Below are 16,542 nucleotides of genomic sequence, written 5' to 3'. Positions count from 1 at the left end.
ATACACATATGTTAATTAATTGAATTTAAGTTCAAAAAAAGCTGTCTGGATGATTGAAGGGATTACGAATATCCTATTTCAGGTTCAGGTGGTCTTTTATTTTAAACTCATTTATTTGTTTTTCTCATAATGTTAAAGTTTCATCTTCATTTTAACTTTGTTTTAAAAATTGTCCCTGGAAAAAGATATGCAAGTTTATCCAAAAAGAAAGGAAGGTAAAAATCAGTTTGTGAAAATCTTGCTGACTTGTCTTAAATATTCTCTAACGAGATTATTTCACCATGGCCTCTATCAGAGAAGCTTGTTCCAATTTCAATTATAACTTTGTAAATGCTCAATTGAGCATACTTTGGCATGCTTTATGTGTTCCCTGCCCACCACAAAACAAGCAAATAAATAATTAATACATTCCTTAACTTTCTCACTTGTGTTCCTTTTGATTCTGCAATCTGCAACTCTTACAAATTCAAAGGAAAAAGTATTTATGAAATACATTAACAGAAAACCTTTTGGAAACACTATGCTTTTTATATATTAGGTTGTAAGCAACGTTTTTAATACTACTACAGTAAATACCAAGTTAACATTCTTCTTCCTTCCTTATAGATTATGATTAGTTATTTAAGAATAAGACCCATATCTTAATATCCACAAAAGCAGATGCACACTAGGTGATTCTTAAGTGTTTTCTGGAAAAAAAAAAAAAATGGATGGATGGGTAAACTCTAGATTCTACAGAATTAATATTTTTGTCAAAACTTACTTTAGGAAATTTCACCTGCCTGACCGACTGTACCAAAAACCACATTCTCAAAATGCTTCAAGAAACATAAATACTTCCCCAACCAAAAAAAAAAAGAAACAAATATCCTACTTAAATATACCTTCCCCTCCTTTTGCAATAGAAATGAAAAATAATGTTGGAAAGTTGATCACATGTAATGACTAGAAAAGAAATACATTTATATTATATAAATACAATACCGCAAAATGTTACCTTAAGGAAATGCCAACTTTACCTATAACATAATCCACAGAATGATGTGGCAAATGTGACATGGGAAAAATATAGGGGGAAAAAAAGGACTGCATATAGATGTTCGAAGTAATATTTTGGATATTCACTGGTGACGAATTAGCCAAATTATTAATTATGCCTCGTGTTTCTCAGAAAGCTTATACAAAGTAAATCCAACTACCCTCTAACCTAGTGTTTCTACCATTTTTCAAAATAAAAAATGACATTTACTAGGCACTTACTAAATACTACTAAACTCATTCGATCCTTACCACAACTTTTAGAGGTAAATAGTATTACTATTTTTATTTTACACATGAGGAAAACAGAGAAGTAATTTGCCAAAAGATCATATATCTAGAAAGCCATCAGCCTAGAACTGTAACTCCAGCATTCTGTCCCCAGAGCCTGAAATCTTATCTGAGTCTCTATGCTACAAACATAGACCACTGGCTCTATTGTATCCATGTAATTGAATGGTAGTTTAATTACATTGACTATATATTTGTACTATCTCATGAATTAGATTATTTTTTCTGTAAAGAGCCAATATCCTATTGCTTGGTCCTACTCCATTTGGAAATACAGTGTAACAGGGGACATGCAGTGTATAGTCCTAACTAGTGGAATCTGGAATATTTAAGCAATCTACACTATATGTCCAGATATAAATATGTGAATCAATTCCAATACAGGAATCAAAACCACATAGGAAAAAGCAAGTAGGACAAATTGGGGGAGGGGTGTTTCATTTTATTGAACTCTTTTGCATTCAATTTCTATGTATTTACTCAACTGTGTTCCATTACAAAGCCTAAAGATTTTACTATGCACTAACTGGCTACTAACATGGGTCAACATGGAGAAAGGACTTCAGTAATTTTCCTCTTTGGCTGTTTCCTGAATACCTCCCTAAGAATGGAAAGAAGCAAGCTCTAAATTAGGGAGTTCCATCTCTTTAGGTAGTCCTGTCTCCTACCAGATAACTGAGAGCACTCCTGCAGTCCGCTCTGAACCAAGCACCCTTGATGATTTAGGACAGTTTAAGCTTCCTCTGGTCGCAGGAAGGAAGCGGAGAGTCGGGAAACAGGACCGCTAGAGCCAACTCGGCGGTTTCCCTAGGTAAATCATTTAACTTTGCCAGCAAGGTTCAGTTTACGCCGTTGAATCGAGGGAACTGGCCAGGTTACCCTTTTCATTGTGGGACCAGGAAGGTGAGCGAGTGATACCTTTCAAAGTTACTTGCTCAGCGGTGCTACCAATTACCACCATTGCACTCACTTAGCCTTCCCTCCGGCGAAAACCATTTGAAAATTTAATTCCTAAGGCCAAAAACCCAGCCTGGAGGCTGGGAGCCGAAGGCATAGAAAGTGAAAGAGGTTCTAAAGTTAAGGAAGAATGCTTCCTTTTGCCTAAGAATTATACTCGGAGGAGGGAAAACTGTTCACAAACTTCGGAGCTCAGGACGAATGAGTGTTCAGGAGAGGAAGCGGGAGCGGGGGCGTGTTTTCTTTGTCCAGGGCGAATCCGGCGACCTCTGAAGTTCCCCCAAAGGCATGGGGTGGGCTCCCAAGGAGCTCCCGGGACTCGACCACCTTCTCCTCACCTGAGGCACGAAGAATTCGCAGTTGGTTTCTAATTCGGGCCAGCGACGACCACTACGGTGCCAGAGAACATGAATTTGCCGCACGTCTAGGTCCCAACCTTGGGGGAAAGTTGCAAGGACGGACAAATCGGGCCCGCGTCCGCCCCAGCAACAGAAAACCGTCCGCCTTTCGTTCCGCTGTTTGCAGGACCCAGCTAACAAAGAGGCGTTGGGGTTTTTAAACAGTGTTCCTGGAGGGGGGCAGGAATAAGAACCTACTACTGCCAGGTTTAAATTTACTTTTACATTTTTTTTTTCTTCTTTAATGTCTGAGGCAAGTTTAGATCTAACTTTCCATTTTATCATTTCCACTTTATTTGGTTTATTACGAACTTGTGTTAATTTCTGTCTTCTATTATAACACAGCATTAGTTATACTCCACTTTCGAACAAAAGGTGGGGATTTCTGTCTCCTTTAGCACTTCATGTTTTTAAGATTTGGGTTCTTTTTCCTTCATTTCATTCCAAAATACATCAGTCTCTTATACTTTCTGCTATACTCCTCTTTTGCCAAACTAAACAGAAGCCAGTTGGCACCGTGATGGCATTGACGGTAACATTAAAGTTACTTTGCTTTACCTATACAATTCTTTAAGAATATGGTCTTCATCATATGATCTTAAAGTTAAATGTAAAATAAATGCTTAGATTAAGTGTGGAAACACCTGTTAGCAAGCCATACAACGTGTGAGTATCCAAAAAAATGATACCTAAAACACTTCTTATTCACCAATAATCAATGCAATTTTACAAGAAATTCATTTATTAAAATGCCTATTTTCAGAATAGATTAAGAAAGCATCTGAATATCACTTAATTTAGAAAGTATTTCTGAGACAAACACCTTAATTCTGAATTGGCTGGTTTGTACAGTTAATAATAAATAATTTACTTTAGAGATTTTCTGAAAACTTCAGTTTTCTTCTTCAGTGAAATAAATTGTGCCTACATCTCATGGACTGTTTTGATATTTAAATTATAAATTTATAACTTTATAAACTTTATAAATTAAATAAACTTTATAAATTAAACATTTATAAAGTTAACAAAATGCCTGGGACACCAATGGTAAAGTACTATAGAGTAAATGCATATTTGAAATAAAATAAAAAGGCTTCTCAGTTTTATTACCAAAGTCAGCACCACACAAATACCTATTGCATTAGCTAAGATATATGTCATATAGCCAGCAGTTAGTATCTTTATTGATGCTCTATCCAGAGTTCAGAAACAATCATATCACATGCATCGTATACAATACACAGTGCTTCTGATCTTCTTCAGGAGGAAATAGATGTCGACATTATGGAGGTTTTCATACATTTTCTCACTTATAATACTCTGCAGTGCGTTGTGCCATCCTATTATGGTAATAAGCTCCATATAAGAGTATAAATATAGCCCAAGAGGGCCGGGGTTTTTACTTATGCTATTATGTCCCTAAAGTCTACAATCAGTAATTGCTGATGGATACAATAATGTTAGTATAAAGAACAATGACATACAGTTCATACTATTAAAAATATCTTGACGAATAAAGACGGCTTAGCAAACGTATTTCCCTTTTTTTTCTGGTATTTTTTTCTTATTAAAGTGTACATTTTGAAATCATATCTACAATCTAAGGCAAAAAACTACTGCATCCAGTAATGAGCTAGGCCAATAAATTTAAATAAATTTATTCTGTAAAGTCCTCATTAGAAATGTAAAAAGACCCAAACGCCAAATAGCTACATAGGCAGCAATTAAGGGAGTAGGCCTGGGAGTCCTGAGAAATTAAGACTGGGGCCTCAAAACAAAAGCCCTGGACGCTCAGTTAATTGAGGCGAAATGACCCTAGTTTGATCCAGTGTATGTGGCTAAAAGGAACAGGTCCCTCACCTTCCAGAGCATAGGACCCGTGCCTTGGACGCTTCACTACTCAATAAAGAAAAGGAGAATATAAAAATATAAACATTCAGAACCCATTAACCCACAGCCAACAGGCTCCACCTCTCCCGCAAGCAGACGGCACAAGCCAACCCCTGCCCACTCCCGTCTCACTCACACCCTGAACCCTGGGAGCGGGCCTTGTGCCCGCGGGTCTGGAGGTGGCCTGAAGATCCCAGGTGGCTACCTCCCACCTGCAGCTGCGGTCTAGCTCCGCCCACCTCGGCCAACGCCTCCGGAAACAGCCGTGCGCGTTGCCTTGGTGACGCGCCACAAGGCCGCTTCCACTGAGCTGCGCGGCTGAGACTCCTGGCGCCAAGCAGTAGCGCACCACGGCAACGTCCGACGTGATGGCGTCACGAAATCGGTAGCCAATGAAAGGAAGAGCTGAAAAAGCTGGCTTGGGTTTGAATCTTGTGGCTGAGTTTGAATCGTGGAGTGGCGGACATCGTAGGGAAGTGTTGCGGTAATCTTTGCTGGAGCGGAGGTGAGTGAGAAGCACGCGAAGAGAAACCTCTCTTTTCGTAACGCTTCTTTTGATGACCCATCTCGCTGGAAGCGGAAGGCTACTCCGCCTGAGTAGAAGACGGGCTGCGCTTGTTGACAAACGCGGAAGGGTGGAGGGCTGGGGGGTGGGGGGTGAAGGTAGTTAGGGTCCCTGGGGAGAAAGTGAAAGGACGAAGGAACTGGAGAACCTGCTGGAGCATAGCTCTGCCTCATCAGGCGCCCTCGACGGCTCCTCAGGAAGGACAGAAATCTCCTGCCTTAAATTCTGAGAAAGTCGGAAGTTTTAAAAGGCATCCTGGCCCCTTTCCCAGCCTGGCAGAGCACTTTAACTGCCCTGCGCTTACAATGTAAAGTTTACTCCGCACTTCTGATTCAGAGTGTTTTGTTTCAGATACAGATGTAAATGTAACTCAAGGCTTAACTATCAAAAAGGAGTTTGAGTCCAACTTAAAAACTTTTTGTCCCGCAAGGTTCTGCTGTGAGCCTGGCAAAGATCCGTCGAGAACCTCCTCTGAGCCCCAGATGTAGAATCAAGACAAGACTTGCCAGCACTGCCTAGCGGGATTGCCAAGACTCAAGGTATCGAAGCGATACTGCTTGGCAAAGTGCTTTGCAAATGGAAGGGACTCTTGAACACTGAGAAGTCCTTCTACTGTCTTTTCTTAGTTTCTGCCAAGACTCTTTCAGGAGCTCTTTAGGCACTCAGTTACAGAGAGATCAAGGCCAATTGCTGTTTACGAAAAGAGGTTATTTGACCAGAATTGAATAATTTTGTTATATAATACATAGTTGAGGTTATTTACTATTAATGATCGAGTAGAATGTATTAAGCATTCTACAAGTTTTAGTTGGTAGTTGTTATTCCATTACCTTCACGCTTCTCGCCTTTGATTCTGGAAAGTATTTGTGAACTTTGATACTAGGGAATATAAGAACCATAGACTAGATACTCCTTGTTACTAAGTTTCTATTACCTTGAAAGAATTGTCTGTTTCAGTAAACAAAGATTATCTTGCCTTTAACAGCAGTAAATTAATCTCTTCTGTTACTAAACAAGTATTTGAAAAACATAAAATTTTCACTTTAAAAGTGGGTCTTGTCAAAGTGTATTGATACCCTGAATCGATTAAGGTACACAACAAAATCACTTTTATGCTGTCAACTCTGAAATCTAGGAGGAAAAAATAGCCCAGATGTTAGTGCCACTCTTCACTCCATTTGAAAATTCTTTCTTCCCTGATGTTCTTAATGTAGTAAAAGCACTGGCTCTAACACTGAATTTAATTCCAAAGAGAGGTGTTAAGTTGTATAGAGACTATAAATGATAGTATGTGGAGGATAGTTCCTGTTCCTAAAAAGTGTTTGTTGAACCTCAATCTAATTCAGATTTAAGTATGAATTTCTTAAATTCAGATTTAAGTATGAATTTCTTAAATTCATACTTAGAACTGTATAACTCCACATTCAAAATAATTTGTGCAGCATTTCTGTTCCTTTGAAAATATTCTGTTCTTATCCCAGTAGAGCATTGCTGTTGGGCTTTGGATTTAGACCTGAGTCTACGTTCTGGCTTCTCACTTACTAGCTGTATCATCTTATTTATCCTTAACTAAGTTTGTGTTTTTGTAAAGTGGAGACTCTTATAAAATATGCCTTATATGGTTGTTTTAAGGATTGAATGAGATGATGAGTGTTAAATGTTTACCATAATGTTTGGCATAGAGAGCATGCTCAAATGATAATCATTGTTGTTCATTAGTAGTAGTTATCACCTTACTGACCTAATTTAAGACTTCTCAATAGTGTATATGCTGAGAATAGATAACTGTTTGATATCCCACAAGCAGAGAGAAATCATACTTTCAGTTTTATTTCAACATTCATTCAAGAGCTCCTCTGCTGGGCCCTGAGGTTTCTATCAAAAATAGGCAAATATGTATTTTTAACTTCTGTGAGAAAATTTCTGGAGACTAATATTTACAACTGAAAGAGTAGTCATTTAAATACTTCCGATTTACATCCAGTTAGTCTAAGTTCAAATCCCATGTCTTATGCTTCCAATAGTGTGACGTTAGCCAACCAATTTAATCTAATTACAGTTATTCCTCTGTTAAATAGAAATTATTATAAATACCTGTATCATAGGATTGTTATGGGGATTAAATAAATATGTAAATTGCTTAGCAATTTCTATATCTTTACTAAGCATGCAATAGAAAGTACTCCATAAATACATGTTAAATGAAAGATTTAGCTTACGGTAAATTTTAATAGTTTTTGTTTTGTTTTGTTTTGTTTTTGAAGTGAAAATAATTAGTCTTGTTTAAAATCCAAATGATACAAAAAGATATATAGTAGAAAATAAGCCTGCCTGTCACGCATACTTCCATATTTCCCACACCGTGGAACAACTGATTCTATCAATTTCCTGTGTTCTTTTCCTAAAAGAGCTCATACATATACAAATATGTATGTCTTTTAAAAATTCAAAGGATTGTATGCCAAGTCTTCTATTTGGCACTTATTTTGCACATTTATTTTGAAAATCTGCATTAGTTCATTCATTCATTTATTAAACAGATATGTACTGAGTCCTAAATATTGAACAAGCCCTGTTCAAGGTTCTGGGATACAGATATAGTCCATATTCTCATAGTGTTTATATTCTGGAGAGGAAACAAATAATAAATATGTAACCAAGTGATACATATTTTCTAGTTAGTTTAGATGCTAAGAAGAAAAATAAAGCTGGTAAAGGATGAAAGAGGAAAGAGCAGGGTGACACTATTTGGAATGGAATCTTTGGGGAAATCCTGTGTGAAGTGATATTTGATCAAGGACATGAATAACGAACTGAGATTAAGATTTTCAAATATCTGAAAGTAGTGTCTTCAAGGTAGACTCTTCAAAGAAGAGAACGTGCAAGGCCATGAGGTTAGAACAAGATGGAATATTTTAGGAACACTAAGAAGGACAGTGTGACTGAAGCAGAATAATTATGAGGGAGAATACCATTTGAAGGAGGAGATATTGGAGAGGTTGAACCTATTGGACATCCTATGGAGTTTGCATTTTATTCTTATGCTGAGAACTCATTGAAGAGTTTGGAGCTGGGGAATGACATGAGATATGTAACATAATCTGATTGCTCTAGAAGAAGGCATCAGTACATGCAATCAATGAATTACATAAATTTATTATTTTACTTGCTTATAATTAGGAGTGAATCTTTAACTTTAATTGACTTATATTTTATCTTGGATGAACAGTAGCTGCTTATATTATAAGTTTAGAATTTGTCTCTTCAACCTGGTTTATATTATCTTGCCATTATTAAAGAGAATTAGGTTTTAACACTTCTTCATTAAATATAGCAGAGGAATGAGTTTTTCTGTGTGAGTATCCCGGAAAATTAAATATTACCCTTACTAAGTGACAAGGTTTTTTAACCCCCCTCAGTGATTATTATAAAACAAGATCTTCCATTTTCCTAATTTTGTAAACCAGAAACCAGGCACATTATTTAACATTTTTTTGATGCCTCAGTATCCTCATTGTCACTGCCAATTACTGCTAGTCATTATACTCTACTAAGATACGTTGATTCTTTCAGAGAAGTATATTGTATGTTTTCCTCTACTCTAAATGGGTGAATTGCTTTTTTGGGTTCTGTGTCTGCTTTTTATAATTTATTAATTTATCCATTAATCAAGTATTTGAGAATTTTCTATATACCGGACTCACTATGAGAGATTAAGGATGTAACAGTAAAAACATATAGCTCCATTAGCTGTTATTTCTTGTCACTTTCTTATACCCTTTTTCAATCACATGTAATAATCATAAAATATTAGAGCTAGAAACAGACCTCAAATAACAGAGTCCAATCCTATCACTTTATAGATTAGCAACTCAAGCCCCTTCAGTATCTCCTTCATTATTCTCTTTTATGTTTTACTTTCTCTATAGACTAGACAAATACCTTTCTATTATAATGAACAATGGTGTAGGAAGTGTTCCATCTTTAATGTTTTAGTCCCACCAACGAAACCCTACCAGCTTACTATTAAAGAAATACAATTAGGAATAGATATGACAAAATTGGTCAGAGACTGTGATACTATCTTCTGAACAGTCATCTGAACAGAATTTTTTTAAAGATTTTAGTAATTTATTTGACAGAGAAAGAGACACAGCAAAAGGAGAAAACAAAAGCAGGGGGAGTGGGAAAGGGTGAAGCAGACTTTCTGCTAATCAGGGAGCGAGACGTGGGGCTTGACCCCAGAACCCTGGGATCATGACCTGAGCTGAAGACAGACGCCAAATGACTGAGCTACCCAGGCACCCCCAGAATTTTTATTTTATTTTATTTTTAACTAATCTCTATACCCATTGCTGTGCTCAAAGTTACAACCCTGAGATCAAAAGTCATATGCTCTACCCACTAAGCCAACCAGGTGCTCCTGAAAGGAACTTTTGAATCAACACATTATTACACAGGTAACAATATTTAGGCTTTTCTTTTGCTCCTTCTTACTAAACAGGGTCAAAGAATTTATTTTCTGGGGCGCCTGGGTGGCTCAGTTATTTGGAGTCTGTCTTCAGCTCACGTCATAATCTCAGCATACTGGGATTGAGCCCCCATCAGATTCCCTGCTCAGATGGAGCGCATGCTTCTCACTCTAGCTGCTCCCCCCCCCAAGTCCTGCTTGTGTTTCCTCTCTCGCTGTGTCTCTGTCAAATAAATAAATAGAATCTTTAAAAAAAGAAGAAGAAGAAGAAGAATTTACCTCCTGTATGCCTTATTCAGCATCAGATAGATGTCCACTCTTTCACTTGGCCATGTTAGGAAAGAAAACTGGCATTATGTATTGATGTAGGGAAAACTTCATTAATCTCTGAAGACATTAGTATATTTGAAGATAGACTAATTTTTCACAGTTTGGTGATCCTGTTGACCTTAGCTATTTTTATTAAGAAAATTATTTTCAGTCATTTGTTTTGAAAAAGTCCAGATATATGTGGTACTTTAAAAATTAAGATGGATGTCTTTCTTAAAATTTGTAACAAGTTGTAAAACAAAGTTGTATTTGAGATTATACTACTTAAATTCCTTTATATCATTGTCAGTATTTCTCCTTGAAGTATTCCTTGAGAGAGACCTATTGCCTTCTAAAATACCTTCAGCAATTCCCAATAAACTTCAAAATAAAACCTAAACTTGATGGCCTTGTATTCATGAACTTTCAAATCTGGCCTCACTCTTATCTAATTATATCTTCTCAATGCAACTTCTCCTTTCCCTTTTATTCTGTCCAGCTGCATTAGGATGCAGCAAAGCTTGGGACACCTGGATGACTCTGTGAGTGGAGGTTGCAATTCTTGATCTCAGGGTCATGAGTTCAAGCCCTAAATTGAGTGTAGAGATTACTTTAAAAAGAAAAATGTTTTAAAGAAGACTGAGCTAAATTGAGCATCTCTTTAGATGCTGTAGATAAAATTGCAATTAGCTAAAACTAAACAGCTAAAAGAAATGAGGTTTAAGCAAATTGACCATGCAGCCTGTTATGTCCTCTGCACAAGCTGTTTCTTACCACAGGCCTTTGGACTTGCTGCCTAAAATACTCTTGTTGCAGAGAGTTTTTCAGTTTCTGTAGAAAGTCACTCAGCTAGACAAGCTTTTCTCAACTGCCCCACCTAAAATAGGAACCCCCATGTATACTCTTGCCCTCTATTCTAGGATCCAGAAAAATTCTTACCTCATAGAAGGCACTCAATAAATATTTATTGGATATATAACTGATTTCCCACCCTGAAATGCTTTTTTATCATAGTTAATAACTAACCATCCTTCAGCTCTCAACTCCTGTCACTTCCTCTAAGTTCCCCGCCATGATAGTCTTATGTAGGACTATTAGCCTTTACCTTACCAGCTCCTGTCACAGTTACACCTTTACATAATTGTGTCATTATTTTATTAATACCTCTTTGCCTCACTGCATTGTATATAATAATAATAATAATCGTGGCAAACACTAAGTGCATATTGTGTGCCAAGCAGCGTTCTAAGTTCCCACCACAGCTCTGTGAGGTAGGTATTATTATTAGTCCCACTTTACAGATGATGAAATTGAGCCAAAAGGAGGTTAAGTAACTTGCTAACACAGTCAGTAAGTAGTAGAACTGGGATTTTAACCTAAGGTAGCTGGCTCCAACATCTAATAGTTTGCATATTGAATTAATTACTTAATTAACAAGAGATCCCATCTAATCTTTAGATTCTAAGGTCTATTTCAAAATAATCACCTGAAGTCCTCTTATACTTGTTTATCTATTTCATTTGTGTGTATTTTATCTATCATTGGGATGTGAAAAGTCTATCATTTAAGGTCAAAGCATTGCTCAATATTCCTGAGAGCTTTTAGACGTGTGTTTGGAGATCAGTTTTTGGTATAACAAGGAATATGGGATGCTGCCAACCTATAATAGAGGTCATAAATGCTAAACATCTTCTAATACATGTAACAGTCCCAAACAAGGAAGAATTATCCTACCTAAAGTGCCATCATGAGCCCATTGGGAAACACTGAAAAGATGAATCAGCGTCTTTGGCAAGAAGAAACAGGAATGGAGGTAGATAGGGAAGAGGGTAGATAGGCATTCATTGAATGCCTTGATACACTTAATACTTTTTTTCGCTTTTAGCCTTCACAGTGCTTTGAGGTTTCTTTTATACAAATAAGAAACTGGGATTCAGTGAAGTTAAGGAAGTCGTCTGAGGTCATAGAAGGGAGGTATAGGTGCTTTGTGGAACATAGAAGCTCAAGAATGAAGAAGAGCAGAGTAGTAATTCATCTGGTACTTGACTGTTAGAGTCCAAGTAACCATCCTTCCTTCTTCAGTGTTCTATTTTTGGAGGACAGAGTCTAAAAAGGGAGTGCCATGTCCAGTGTCTCCTGCTTTTAGATTACTTTGGCTTTATTTGAATTCTTTCCAAAAGTGTATGGTTTTATGACATATTTTAGCTTCATTATTGTTGTTATTTATCCCATTTAAAAAAAAAAATGGGGGCACCTGGGTGGCTTAGTGATCTCAGGGTCCTGGGATCGAGCCCCGGACTGGGCTCTCTGCTCAGCAGGGAGCCTGCTTCCCCCTCTCTCTCTACCTGCCTCTCTATCTACTTGTGATCTCTCGTTCTATGTCAAATAAATAAAATCTTTTAAAATTTTTTTTTTAAATTATAAAACAAAATGTCTTTTTTTAACCTTTCTTCCGCCTCCACCATACCATTCCTTTGCTTACTTTTGCAGTAGTATCTCCTGTATTCACAGAGTCTTCTCTCATTCAGGTTTTTGTCCCACCATTCCCCCAAAACTGTTCTTCCCATTGACTTCTTTGTTACTAAATCCCATGGTTACTTCTTAGTCTGTACTTTACCTGTTAGCAGTATTTAACATAATTTATCAGTTCTCCTTGATTTAAAGATTCCCCAAAATCTTAATGCCATTTGAAGCATTAAGACTCTGAGAACGGACTTTACTTTTTTAACTTGGGTTTCAACTGCCTTGACATTTCCACCTGGATGTCTATTAAAATACTCAAATTTAAGAAGTCTAAATTTCCAACACTCAGATCAAGAACTTTGGAGTTGTTCTTGAATCCTATCTTTCTCTCATAGTCCATATCTATCAGGAGAATCTATTACCTTTACCTTCAGAGTATTTCCAAAATCTGACTACCACCATGGTCTGAGTTGAAAATATTTCCTATCTGTACTACTTCAGTGTTCTAATTAGTCTCCTTTCCTTACAGTATGTTATCTACACAGCAATGAGAATGATCAGATTATATCACAAAACAAAACAGAACAAAAAAATCACACACAAACACAAGACCCTGGTAGATCTCTTCACCTAAAGTATAAGTCAGAAGTCAGACCCTGGGCTTCTACTTTGTTTCAAACACCATAGGTAAACTATATAGTCACAGCAAGGCTACCCAAAAACCTAGCTTTCACTTTTGTGAGAGTTTCAGCATTATATTAGTTTCGCTTATGGTAATGAACAGCAAAAGATCTCTCAGAATCATCAAGGTAATAAAGAGAGAAACTTGGCTCATGAACTGTTTTCAGCAAAAGTGATCTTGGCTGCAAGTCTCTTGGCAGTAGAAATTGATATACCTAGGCTCATCTCTACATGTATCTCACAAACCCATAGGGTTAAAAATAGTTCCAAGGATGCATTTAGCCCAGGTATGAAGTTGATGAAGATGGCATATACACCATGGTGTATTCAGAGATCCTAATCTGCTCTGTAATGATGTAAGTCCAGGGTACATCAATGATACTAGGTTTAAAAATTATGATCTGGGGTGCCTGGGTGGCTCAGTGGGTTAAAGCCTCTGCCTTTGGCTCAGGTCATGATCTCAGGGTCCTGGGATGGAGCCTGGCATCAGACTCTCTGCTTGGCGGGGAACCTGCTTTCCCCCCTCTCTCTCTGTCTGCCTCTCTGCCTACTTGTGATCTCTGTCTGTCAAATAAATAAATAAAAATCTTTTAAAAATAAAAATAAAAAAATAAAAATAAAAATTATGATCTGACTCTCAGATTTCTTCACATAAAAATAAAAAGTAAAGATAAACAAAGATCAATAGTTTGGAAACCACAACTCTCCAGAAATTAATTGAGAATCTAAAAGTTTTAACTAAGAAAAAAAAAAATTTAAAACCTTTTAGATTTTCTAATTTATTTATTCATCAAATATTTATACAGTCTACCTTGTGCTGGGCACTGTTTTAGGCTCTGGAAAAACATAAGCAAAACAGATTTTTAAAAATATTCATGTCCTTAAAGAGTATATAGTTTAACTGGAATAGAGAACACAAGAAATAAGTAAGAAGTATATATTATTTGAAGATGGTGCTTTGGTAAACAATAGAGCAGTATAAGGATAATTAGGGATTAGATTGGCAGTTTTAATAAGAGTAGTCGGGAGGGCAACATTTGAGCAAGGACTTGAAAGAAGTAAGAGTCATGCAGGTATTGAAGGAAGCACGTTGCAATGGAGAGAGTGGTTGGTAGAAAGACCCCATTAGAGTGCTTGGTGGGTTAGTTGGAATGGAGAGAGCAAGGCAAAGATCATAAACCATGAGGTGAAAATGGAGACCGTTTAGAAAACTTCAGCTTGTTCTCTGAATAAAATAACCATTGGAAGGTTTTGAACCAAGGAGTGAATTATGTGTGTCTATGTGTATACATTTAAATATATTTCCAGGTCGCCTGTGTGGCTCAGTCGTTAAGCATCTGCGTTTGGCTCAGGTCATGATCCCAGGGTCCTAGGATTGAGTCCTATGTTTGGCTTCCTGCTTGGCAGGAAACCTGCTTCTCCCTCTCCCACTCCCCCTGTTTGTGTTGTCTCTCTCTCTCTCTCTATCTCTCTCTGTCAAATAAATAAAAATCTTATAAATATATAAATGCATCTATTTATTTATTTATTTCCAGGTAAGTGGAATAGAATTAATAGGAATGGAATAGAATTAGTACCATTTTTTTAATGAACACTATATGCCAGTCGAATTATATACAATAGAATTTATATTAATACTTTACTTTCCTTTTTAATTGCAGAGAAATATTCAGGCATTCATACAAACGGGGAAGAAAGATAATCAACAATGTCTGTCACTGAGGAAGACCTGTGTCACCATATGAAAGTAGTTGTTCGTGTGCGTCCAGAAAACACAAAAGAAAAGGCAGCTGGATTCCATAAAGTGGTCCATGTTGTAGATAAGCATATCCTAGTTTTTGACCCCAAACAAGAAGAAATTAGTTTTTTCCACGGAAAGAAAACTGCAAATCGAGATATTACAAAAAGACAAAATAAGGATCTCAAGTTTGTATTTGATGCAGTTTTTGATGAAACTTCAACTCAATTGGAAGTTTTTGAACATACTACTAAGCCAATTCTTCGTAGTTTTTTGAATGGATATAATTGCACAGGTAATTGTTTCAGTCAGAGTTTAATTTTTCCATCTGATTTCAGTTTTACATTAGAATGGACATCTACTTTGCCCATTCTAAACATAATCAATTTTAAGGTGCATATTTGCTAAAAATTATAACGTTAAATAGGATTTCACTGTAAATAAAGACTTTCTTTGAAAATTAGGCTTCATATGTAACATATAATTTGTGTAACATATATCATAATTTTTATGATCCTGATAGACAGTTATCTTTTCAATTTTCCTATGTTATTAAACCACATGGGTATTTCAACCAGATTTCTCACAATTTGTATTCACTAATATTCCCTTGCTTACCTATACAGCTATCAATCCCTGGGGAAAAGTTGGACATTTCTGAACACTGCAAGTTTCTTTACAGAATGATTTTTTTTTTTAATAGTACCTTGGAAAAAAAGCTAAAAGCCCATGCTAATTGAGTATCATATGTTATTTTAGTATATCTTTAACCCAGAAAGCATCTCTGGTGCTCTGGATAGATCTATAGTAATTTGCCTTTCAAAATGGCCATGTTGATTTCCTAGAAGAAGATCCAAAGGCCAGTTAATTCAACACTTAAAAGGTACCTAAGACCATAATTTATATCTTATTTTTGTAATTACCACCATTTACAATATTTTCTTTAAGATGACCCTAAAATTGTAACATGTTTCACTTTCACTGACTCATTCAGTTTTATTATAGAAGACTTACCCTCTTGGTCAAATAAGAATAGAATGTGGTTTATTGATTAGAATTGCTATGATTCTCATTTTTAAGTTTGTATTCTTTTCCTCATTCATGAAACTCCATACTATTTACAGAGATTTAAATTTTTCTTGACTCCAAATCAAAAAAATCTCCACCAAACTAATACTGAATCTGTTTCCTCCTTAGCTTTATTTTGTATTACTATCTAGCTGTCTTAAGACTTCTTATTGTACTACTAGCTTATATAAAATGAAAAGAATGAAATATGTCAGTTTAATTGATTCCACTGAAAAGTATTTTAGTAGTTAATCTTTGGTTTAACAGAGCGATTTAACTTATAAAAATAGTTTTACCTGTAATAATATGAGAACTTAATGGTTTTATATTGTGTCAAGTATTTGCCATAAGTAATTCAGAGTAGCTTTTTGTTTCGTTTTGTGTTTGAAGAACATATCACTTTTATGTTATACTGGAGAGAATCATGGAAACGAACTAATTTGCCTAAAACACAAATTTCATAAGGAAATTTTATAAATGACTTCTATTGGAATTCATTATTCAGCAAACTTGTAGTTTGTATCTGCTTTGTGCCGGTGATTTGCTAGTTATGAAGGATACACAGCTTCAGCCTTAGTGGAGCTCACAGTTGGAAATATAATGTGATACATGTTAGAAGGATATATAGCATATACTGAGGGCTCAAATGAGGGAGTAGATGTTTCTGCCTGTG

General features: G+C 36.3%; 2 protein-coding genes across 7 annotated transcripts in view; one reads left to right on the top strand and one right to left on the bottom strand.

The window, feature by feature from the left end:
* The window catches only part of METTL15 (methyltransferase like 15), a 190,109-nt gene extending 185,194 nt beyond the window's left edge, over positions 1–4,915 (bottom strand). Inside the window, exon 1 of one of the 5 annotated variants that reach the window (XM_032356439.1) lies at positions 4,814–4,915. The gene's annotated coding sequence lies outside the window, so the exon portion shown is untranslated. Of the gene's footprint in view, positions 1–2,624; positions 3,560–4,813 lie in introns of those variants that run through there. The other 4 variants (XM_032356441.1, XM_032356438.1, XM_032356442.1 and 1 more) reach the window with 4 other exon arrangements.
* A 51-nt stretch (positions 4,916–4,966) lies between these two features.
* The window catches only part of KIF18A (kinesin family member 18A), an 81,657-nt gene continuing 70,081 nt past the window's right edge, over positions 4,967–16,542 (top strand). The window contains exons 1-2 of one of the 2 annotated variants that reach the window (XM_032356435.1): positions 4,967–5,079; positions 14,725–15,096. In XM_032356435.1, coding sequence (XP_032212326.1) covers positions 14,772–15,096 — 325 coding nt within the window. In that variant the 5' untranslated portion in view covers positions 4,967–5,079; positions 14,725–14,771. Of the gene's footprint in view, positions 5,080–14,724; positions 15,097–16,542 lie in introns of those variants that run through there. The other variant, XM_032356436.1, reaches the window with a different exon arrangement.

Source organism: Mustela erminea, chromosome 9 (genome assembly GCF_009829155.1).
Source record: "Mustela erminea isolate mMusErm1 chromosome 9, mMusErm1.Pri, whole genome shotgun sequence".
In the NCBI taxonomy this organism is placed as follows: domain Eukaryota; kingdom Metazoa; phylum Chordata; class Mammalia; order Carnivora; family Mustelidae; genus Mustela; species Mustela erminea.
The sequence above is the reverse complement of the archived record's forward strand: the minus strand, read 5'-3'. Positions and strand labels throughout refer to the sequence as shown.